The sequence below is a fragment of the Haematobia irritans genome, chromosome 4, assembly GCF_050003625.1.
Source record: "Haematobia irritans isolate KBUSLIRL chromosome 4, ASM5000362v1, whole genome shotgun sequence".
Taxonomy (NCBI): domain Eukaryota; kingdom Metazoa; phylum Arthropoda; class Insecta; order Diptera; family Muscidae; genus Haematobia; species Haematobia irritans.
In genome coordinates this window covers 75,073,019-75,083,664 of record NC_134400.1, presented here as the reverse complement: position 1 = coordinate 75,083,664, position 10,646 = coordinate 75,073,019, and the positions used below count along the sequence as shown (strand labels likewise).

Here is a 10,646-nt window from a genome sequence, read left to right as displayed (position 1 = left end):
TTGGAGCAAGGATATATCTTAAACAGGGTACATAGAGTTCTCTCCTTTAACCAAAAGCCATTATTAAAGGAATATATAGACAAAAATAATGACATGAGACAAAAAGGCAAAAAATGAAACATCATTCTGCTATGATAAACCAATATACCTAGGAAACATAAATTGTATGGTCTTTTCATTTGGGTATAAGGATGGAATGGGGAAACTCACAAGAGGAATAAAAAAATGAATAAGATAAACAAATACATTACAAAAAAAATGAATAAAATAAACAAATGAATGCTAAGGAATAATTCAAAGAAGTTTCGTTGATTTTACTTAAATGGTTTAAGCGCTTGCCACAGATCTTTGGTTTGATTTCTGCTTTAATTTGATTTTAAGTGTCAGCGTTAGAAGATCAAGAATGTTCTCCTGTTCGGTTTGTAGGGAAAATTTCGCATCCTTCACATCTTATCGAAGACACGTAAAGCTTCATAGAAGATGTGATGTGTGTGGAAGGATGCTTTTCAATAAGCGTGCTTTAAATTTACATATGGAGCTGCATTCAACAAACGGAGGACATGGATTAATGAATGAAGATTTTCAACACCAACAACATCAACAAGAGAACCCTAATGTGGAACCAAGCTGCTCATCGGGAACACTTAATCAACCTCACGTACATCAGCAGCGCATGATGCAAATCGGTAGTTCCGACCAAATTCAACAGGGTCAACAACAACAACAACAAGAAAACCCAAAGTCTGTTTTTAAAAAAATAAATAGTGGATTTAGGAACCGAGTGGCTACATATGAGGTAATTCATATACCTGAGGATTGTTTAGATATAAATATGATTTTCGCATATTTGGGGATAAGTATGAAAGAATTAGTACTGAACTCACTGGCTATGCATAATTGCATTAAATTTAATATACAGTTAATAGGGGAGTATATTAAATTTACGGAAGAAGAGCTCCATATGCAATACATATACCACATATCAAAAATGGTAAGAGTAACTCTCACAGACAACGTCAACGATATTTTGGAGGCGCAGTGTGAAGAAATTAAAGCCAAGATGAGTGAGTTTCAGGAAAGAGATTCTGGGTGGACCCTCACCCGCATTGAAAAATTGGAGATAAATATTAACAAATGTGCGGTGTTAAAAGGGTCGCAGTATATCCCCACCCCTAAAAAGCTGGAGTTGAAAAGAGCATGCACCAACATTCGCAATTTTGATGAATACTGCTTCAAATGGAGTCTTATAGCGGCGCTAGACAAACCAGCGCCCCAGAATCCCTCAAGAACTAGTGCATATAATGTTGAAATTGGTGATACTAAATTAACACTTAGCAATGGTCTCACCATAGACTTTGAAGGAATTGATTTTCCAACACCAATTCAACAGATCCCCAAATTCGAGAAAAATAATCCGCACATAAGCGTTAATGTGTATGGGTATGATGACAAGAACGCGGTTGTTGTTGGCCCCTTTCACATAACAAATCAATATCAGGAGCAACATCATGCTAACCTGCTACTTTTGGAGAACTTTGGGAAAGCCCATTATATAACCATAAATGACATGTCGAGGTAATACAACATAACTTTTAAAGTAATAAACAAATTTAAAATATATGTACATATATTTAGATTGCTGACGTCACAACTAACTGCATATCGACATCATCTACACATATGCGACAAGTGCTTACAGTACACATCGTTGGATCATGTATGGAGCAATCATAAAGAAGAGTGCGGCGGTGTGGCTTCGTTTTTACCAAAAGAAGGTGACAATTTAGTTACTTTTAGAAATAGAAAAAATACAATAGAAAAAATACAATTTGTGGTATACGCTGATTTTGAGTGCGTGCTACAGAATATCACAAGTGGAGGTCCATTAGTAAACAAGCATCAGCCATGTGCTTTTGCTTATTATATTAAGTGTAGTTTTGATGCAAGTTTAGACATCTTTAAAATGTATACGGGGGAAGACGCCGCGGAAAAATTCGTTAAAAGTCTAGACAATGACTGCAGAGATTTATATGACAAATATTTATCGCTAAATACTACCATGCATATCTTAACACCCGCAGAAGAATTCGCATTCTATAATGCCGAGTTGTGTCACATATGTGACAAAAGTCTAGAAGATGATAGGGTGCGGGACCATTGTCATATTACGGGGGTATACAGGGGTCCGGCGCACAATCGTTGTAATTTAAATTATAAAGTTCCCAAATTTATACCAATTTTTTTCCATAATTTCTCGTCCTATGATTGTCATTTATTTGTGAAAGATCTCCTCAAATACATTCCAGGAGAAACTAAAGTAATACCTTTAAATAAGGAGCTATACATTTCTGTTTCTCATAGAGTTAAAATTCAAAGGGATGTTCATTTGGAATATAGATTTTTGGATTCCCTTAGATTTATGCAATCCAGTTTGGACGCACTAGCTACAAATCTTTCCGATGAGAAGATGACTACAGTCAAATCTCATTTTGCCAATGACGATGAATTTAGATTAATGCGCAAAAAATGTATTTTTTGTTATGAATATTTAGATTCCTTTGACAAGCTGGAGGAAACCAAGCTTCCACCGATTGAGGACTTCTATAGCAGGCTAAATAATCAACATTGTAGTGTTACTGATTATAAGCATGCGACAGACGTGTGGGAAAAATTTCAATGTAGAACACTCCGTGATTATATGGAATTATATTTAAAAACAGATGTTCTACTTTTAACAGACGTCTTTGAAAACTTCCGTCGATTGTGCAAGTCTGTGCACGGGTTGGACCCATGTCAATATTTTACTGCTCCAGGCCTATCATATGACGCCATGCTCAAGTTAATAACTACAAATGGCTTTAACTTGGAGCTCATAACGAATGTTGATATGTTTAATTTTATAAAGAGGGGAATTCGAGGGGGAATTACCCAATGTAGTAAAAGATATCATAAAGCAAATAATAAGTATATGAAAAACTTTAACCCAACCATCCCATCCACATACCTTATGTACTTTGATGTAAACAATTTATATGGATGGGCAATGCAACAATATCTTCCTTATGGTAATTTTAAGTGGGTTGATGAACAAAACATTATTTTTGACCCTGAAGAAATAAAAAAGTTTAAACATGATTCCGCAGAAGGTTACATATATGAAGTTTCCCTCTCCTGTCCACCTAACCTCCATGACAAATTTAATGACTTACCCATGGCTTCTGAAAATAAAAAGATAGGTGGATCTAAGCATAATAAGCTAGTGTGTGATCTTACTCCAAAAGATAGGTAAACGATGCACTACCTAACCTTAAAACAATGTTTGGAGCAAGGATATATCTTAAACAGGGTACATAGAGTTCTCTCCTTTAACCAAAAGCCATTATTAAAGGAATATATAGACAAAAATAATGACATGAGAAAAAAGGCAAAAAATGAAACATCATTCTGCTATGATAAACCAATATACCTAGGATTTTGTATATTGGAGTTAGCAAAGTGGAAAATTTACGATTTTCACTACAACTATATGAAAGCAAAGTTTGGTGAAAGGTTATCTTTAAATTACATGGATACGGACTCGTTTATATACACAATAAAGTCTGATGATGTTTATGATGATATTCGTTGTGATTTATCAACATATTTTGATACTTCAGACTACCTACCAAATAACATTTTCCAGTTTCCTTTGCTTAACAAAAAGGGAATTGGATATATGAAAGACGAAAACTGCGGTAGAATAATGACTGAGTTTGTTGGGCTTGGTCCAAAAATGTATTCCTATACTCTAGATGATGGTGAAGAAGTAAAAAAAGCCAAAGGTGTTAAGAAATGCATAATTAGGGATTATAGCATAAGTAATTATAGAAATTGTTTATTTAATCAGTTGAAAGTAAGTGATGATATGCTAAATTTCAAATCAAAACTACACAATATATACACTAATATTTTAAACAAAGTAACTCTAAGCCCCATAGATACTAAGCGGAAAATTAAAGAAGATAACATTAATACACTTGCCTGGGGTCACCATGAAATTTACTCAAAATTAAATGAAATTTTTAATGATTTTACATGTGAAATGGATGTAGACTTAAATATTTCATGGGATTGTGATACTGATATTGAATTCCTTAATTCTTCTTTATATTTATAAATATTTTTCAACTTTTATTTTTATAACACATAATCCATCTTGTATATTTATACTTACATATATTCTATTAAACAAAAAAAAAAATAAAAAAGAATATAGATTTATGATTTATAATAAATTGATTGTGTTTTATTTATTTGAAAAGGGAATGGTAACAGCATTATTATGTTACCATTCATGGACCATGGATTATTAAACAATATGCAGATGTATTTGCTGGTATAGGTTTACTAGTTTCAAACTCTATTTTGACGTCTATTGGTCCACTTTTTATCATTTCGTTTTGATAGCTAACATCAATTACACTAATTGGGTTATCTTTGAATTCCAAACAGGATAGTAATGGTTGTGGTTCTTTCAAGTAAAAGCTTTGTTGGAATTTGGTATACATGTCATACAGGACTGCGTATCTAAAGGGTGATTTGTTAAGAGCTTGATAACTTTTTTTTAAAAAAAACGCATAAAATTTGCAAAATCTCATCGGTTCTTTATTTGAAACGTTAGATTGGTCCATGACATTTACTTTTTGAAGATAATTTCATTTAAATGTTGACCGCGGCTGCGTCTTAGGTGGTCCATTCGGAAAGTCCAATTTTGGGCAACTTTTTCGAGCATTTCGGCCGGAATAGCCCGAATTTCTTCGGAAATGTTGTCTTCCAAAGCTGGAATAGTTGCTGGCTTATTTCTGTAGACTTTAGACTTGACGTAGCCCCACAAAAAATAGTCTAAAGGCGTCAAATCGCATGATCTTGGTGGCCAACTTACCGGTCCATTTCTTGAGATGAATTGTTCTCCGAAGTTTTCCCTCAAAATGGCCATAGAATCGCGAGCTGTGTGGCATGTAGCGCCATCTTGTTGAAACCACATGTCAACCAAGTTCAGTTCTTCCATTTTTGGCAACAAAAAGTTTGTTAGCATCGAAAGATAGCGATCGCCATTCACCGTAACGTTGCGTCCAACAGCATCTTTGAAAAAATACGGTCCAATGATTCCACCAGCGTACAAACCACACCAAACAGTGCATTTTTCGGGATGCATGGGCAGTTCTTGAACGGCTTCTGGTTGCTCTTCACTCCAAATGCGGCAATTTTGCTTATTTACGTAGCCATTCAACCAGAAATGAGCCTCATCGCTGAACAAAATTTGTCGATAAAAAAGCGGATTTTCTGCCAACTTTTCTAGGGCCCATTCACTGAAAATTCGACGTTGTGGCAGATCGTAAGTCTATTCATGATGAAATGTCAAAGCATACTGAGCATCTTTCTCTTTGACACCATGTCTGAAATCCCACGTGATCTGTCAAATACTAATGCATGAAAATCCTAACCTCAAAAGAATCACCCTTTATTATCATCAAACTTAAGATTAAGGTCATCATAAGGGTAAGTATCCGAATTGAGGTGTACTTTTAAATTCACCAGATGACAATGTATAAACTTGTTGTTATTTTCAAATGCTAAAATAACAAACCGTGGGCGTTCGCGGTTTACGGAGAGTTTAACATTCCAGCTACCTTTTGTAGCATTCGGAAATGTAGGATTAAAATGACAATCCCAACTTCGAAAAGCTAGGGGTAAATTTGTTCCATCTTTGATGATCTTCAGCACCTTGAGTTTTGAGGAGTCGGAAATGTGTACGTGTGGTATTCTCCATGTGATATTTTGAATAGTCAGTTTGACATTTTCATCTGCTTTTGTTGAGTAGCATACATTAGAATCATTAGAACTACGTAATAAAATTAGGTCATGTTTGCAATTAAGAATAACTTTGTTGAAATCCTCTGCAAATCCCAACAACAATTTCAAGGGGACATAAAAGTTGAAAGCATCCATTTGGAGATCACCCTTTGTATTCCATCCAGCATTAAGAAGCATATTCCCATCGAAAGCATTTAGAGACAAAAAATTTTTGATTGTGCTTGAAATACCCAAATGACGAGTGCGGTCAATTTCAATACCATTGATTTCACATCGAATCTCATCGAAAATGTGGGCAACGCAATTATTTCGCAATCTACCATTGGGGGTTCTTTCGCCATCCGCTAACGTTACTAGACCCTCTATGTAAATATAACTCTCAGTCGGTAGGACATATAAATCTTGGTTTTGTATCGTTATTCTAATTTCATCCTTTTTTTTATAAGATTGTACATATGGCATGTAACTGTGGTAATCTTTTTTAATTATGCTCTCATCAGAGAATGGTTTTTCTCCCACGTTTAATATTTCAGACATTATTTTTTAGCCGAAGATTTAATGATTTTAAAAAACGTTTATTTTCTTTAGATAATTTTCGTCTCTTAGATTGGACAGACAGATGTTGTGTTTTAAGCTTGAGGAATGGATTGGATGAGTCCCTTAGTATAATATTTATTATTATAAATTATCATTTTGCTTTCAGCTTAAGGTGCAAACGCAATGTTATTTCTTCACCTCGAAAGTTTATCAACCGCTTGTCTTGATCTACAATCCAAATTTTCAAACTACCAATTTCTTTAGATACATCGCATGCATTTTTTGTTTTAAGTGGTTCCACCCAAGCATACTTTGAAAATGTGTCAATGACCGTGAGAATATATTTAAATCCTTTATTTAGGTTTGCATAGTTTCCCATCTCAACCAAATCTGCCTGCCATAAGTCATCAATACCCTTCGTAACAACTCTCCGATGAGGGAAATTTTTTCGAGCTTGCGTGTGGATTTCGTTAACGATCTTCCTTTTCTCCATTTTTAAATACTAATATTGTAATTAACTACTAGTATTGTAAATCAATTCTGGATTCGATTGCATCTCCGCTAATACCTTATGTATATCTTTAATGCTTATCTTTATCTGCCTTAATTCTTGCCTAAGTATGACGATTTCTGTATTTAAATGTTGCTTTAGTATTTCTCTTGAGATGTCGATTTGTTTTTGTAAATAATCTTTGTTGATTCCGTCCGTATCCTCCACCGGCGCTCCCAAATTTTTGAGCTTTTTATTTTGGAAATCGATGTTATTATTCCTGTCAATAGCAAATCCAAAAACTTTCGGAACATATTTTTTTAGTTCAGAAGAATTCGAAAAATGCCCAAACTTATCGCCGCTCATTATGTGATTAAATTTTCTATTGAATAATCAGTGTATTATATTGGCTTCTTTCAACTCTTCAATTATAGAAACTATTTCATTGTTTTGATTATTGTGACCGGCTTCCTGTGATGCAATTAGTAATTTCAGTCTTTCCACTAACTCATTCGGATCGTCCCAATATATATAGTTGGGCTTTTGCAAATTAACCGTCATTAACCCTTTACCTGTGTGAGTATCTTTAAACAGATTTTTATACCCACCACCATAAAATGGTGACGGGGGTATAATAAGTTTGTCATTCCGTTTGTAACACATCGAAATATCGATTTCCGACTATATAAAGTATATATATTCTTGATCAGGGAGAAATTCTAAGACGATATAAGCATGTCCGTCTGTCTGTCTGTCTGTCTGTCTGTCTGTCTGTCTGTCTGTTGTAATCACGCTACAGCCTTCAATAATGGCGCTATCGTCTAGAAATTTGGCACAGATTAGTTTTTTGTTTGCAGGCAGGTCAAGTTCGAAGATGGGCTATATCGATCCAAGTTTTGATATAGTCCCCATATAAACCGACCTCCCGATTTGGGGTCTTGGGCCTATAAAAACCGTAGTTTTTATCAGATTTGCCTGAAATGTGAAATCCAGAGGTATTTTGGGACCATAAGTAGGTGTGTCGAAAATGGTCTGTATCGGTCCATGTTTTGATATAGCCCCCATATAGACCGATCTCCCGATTTTGCTTCTTGGGCGTCTAGAAACTATATTTACCAGCCGATTTGCCTGAAATTGAAAATCTATAGGTATTGTGGGACTATAAAGAGGTATGTCGAAAATGGTCCGTATCGGTCCATGTTTTGGTATAGCCCCCATATAGACCGATCTCCCGATTTTGCTTCTTACGCGTCTAGAAACAGTATTTCCTATCAGATTTGTATGAAATTGAAAATCTAGAGGTATTTTGGGACCATAAAGAGGTGTGTCGAAAATGGTGTCCATCGGTCCATGTTTTGATATGGCCCCCATATAAACCAACCTCCCGATTTGGAGTCTTGGACCTATAAAAACCGTAGTTTTTATCCAATTTGCCTGAAATAGGAAATATAGAGGTATTTGAGGACCATAAAAAGGTGTGCCGAAAATGGTGCCCATCGGTCCATGTTTTGGTATAGCCCCCATACAGACCGATATCCCGATTTTGCTTCTAGGGCTTCTAGAAACTATATTTACCATCCGATTTGCCTGAAATTGGAAATCTAGATGTATTTGAGGACCATAAAAAGGTGTGCCGAAAATGGTGCTCATCGGTCCATGTTTTGATATAGCCCCCGTAGAGACTGATCTCCCGATTTTGCTTCTTGGGAAAATCTAGAGTTCTTTTGGGGCCATAAAAAGGTGTGCCGAAAATGGTGCCCATTTTTTGGTATAGCCCCCATATAGACTAATCTCTCTATTTTTACTTCTTGGGCGTCTAGAGACTATAGTTTCTAGCCGATTTGTTTGAAATTGAAAATCTGGTCACAAATATGTGAGTAGCAAATGGTACCTATCGGTCCATGTTTTTGTGTAGCCCCCATATACACCGATCTCCCGGCTTTATTTCTTTGGCTTCTAGAATCCGTAGTTTTTATCCGATTTGCTGGAATTTTGTAATCTATAATGAAAGTTTTGACAAACGAAAATTCCTTTTCTTATAAAGTATTTTCGTTTATTCAACGATTGTCTCTAAAATTTGTGTCGAAAGAAAACTTTGCTTGTCTAATATTACATTTCTCAAAAAAGAAAACACTTCTTTCAGGGTATAGCAGGCGCACTGATCATGAAAATTGCTTCAAACTGAAAGTAAAATTTCCAGATTTTACTCATCGTATTTAAATAATGGCGGAAAAAATTTACATATTTAAGATTTTAAATCAAGGCGTAATTTCATCATATACACGAAAATTGGTTCTCATAAATCCAGAATCTGATCTGGTCTTCATAGGTAGAATCTTTTGTCTTCGGGAACTGACTTGCTTGGGAGAAGATTTGTCATCAAACCCCCTAAAATTCTATATATTATCAAGTAACCCACTACGACGAAGAGTTTTCAAAGTAAACTATCATATTTGATTCATGGTGGTGGGTATTTAAAATTCGGCCCGGCCGAATTTACTGCTTTATATACTTGTTTATTATGTGATTGTATTTGTAGCCTTTGTTTCCTTTTATTTGACCGCTTGCATCAAAATTCCTACGGTGGGCATTAGTATTTGATAAAATTTTTTTATATATGTCTAGTTCCACAGCATCATAATGTTTCGGCTCTTTATGGACAATTAATTCAAACAAGCCTGGTGTGAATTCCCAACGTTGATTCCATTATTTTATCTTTATTTATTCGAATGGGACTATTGCCTAAAGACCACAATCCATTTTTGTCTTTATGTGGGCCAAAAATAGTATCAAGAGTTTTTACTGTTTGTAGTGTAGACAAGTCTATAGTATTATCTCCATCATCTGCTTGTGAAAAATATTTTTCTGAATGCTCCCCCACCTCTTCGTCGTCTGCTTCTACGACATCGTTTGAGTCAGTTTTAAAGTTATTCATGTGGTAGTTTATATCAAAAAGTGGTTTATGTGAGTTTTCTCTTTTTGGGGTACTGGTTTCATATTTGAAAATCTGACTTTCTGGAAACTCCGTTTTTATGTTCTCACTTCTTAATTTTATAAAATTATTCAGCGGTATAGTTAATGGCTTAAATGTGCTTTCTAGCTTGTTGGATTTTTCGTCATCGCCTAATTTTATGCTTCGAAACTTTTGTTTCAAAGATTTTCTCGATTTTATTAACTCTCTCAACACGTGTTCATTCATAATGATAATATAGAATGGATGTGGTGTACAATTTTCGTTAACCAGATGTCAAACAGGAATTGAATAGGTCATGAACGGCTAATGAACAGACCCTGTACAGCTGTTGGACTACTAAACAACAGACCCTGTTGGGGTATTGAACTGTTATTTCGATGTTAATTACCACAAAGTAATGAGGTGTAGTATCTAAGCGACTTTAATGATATTGATATAGCGTCTGCTTTAGTCTGAAGAATGTTTAAAACTAAGGACTAATATATGTGTCAAATCCTTTTCTATAATGTCCATCTCGAATTTCATCATCTTTATTTATAACCAAAAATCCGTATCTATCTTTCCAACATTCTCGACAAATATCTATAAAGTGGCCCAGAGGCATGTCACTACCGACATGATCATTGTATATATGTTTAATGTTTGTTTCGTCTTGCTTGAAAGCAACGATTAAGTTTGCATTATCACGAATTAATTGTTTTGGGATTCGACTGTATGTTTGACAGAGATAAAACGAATCGATGTTCTTATGGCGACCCATTGCGAAATAGTCGCGTATATTATTTTGTTTGT

At 35.0% G+C, this 10,646-nt stretch overlaps 2 protein-coding genes across 2 annotated transcripts; one reads left to right on the top strand and one right to left on the bottom strand.

Moving 5' to 3' along the window:
* Window positions 1–499: 499 nt before the first annotated feature.
* Window positions 500–4,156, top strand: LOC142235585 (uncharacterized). Its single transcript, XM_075306844.1, has 3 exons — window positions 500–1,575; window positions 1,636–3,285; window positions 3,346–4,156. Exons 1-3 carry the CDS (start codon window positions 500–502, stop codon window positions 4,154–4,156), a joined length of 3,537 nt encoding a protein of 1,178 aa, XP_075162959.1.
* A 175-nt stretch (window positions 4,157–4,331) lies between these two features.
* LOC142235583 (uncharacterized) lies at window positions 4,332–6,390 on the bottom strand. Its single transcript, XM_075306843.1, has 2 exons — window positions 5,498–6,390; window positions 4,332–4,566 (listed from the first exon to the last, which is right to left on the bottom strand). Exons 1-2 carry the CDS (start codon window positions 6,388–6,390, stop codon window positions 4,332–4,334), a joined length of 1,128 nt encoding a protein of 375 aa, XP_075162958.1.
* Window positions 6,391–10,646: the final 4,256 nt, after the last annotated feature.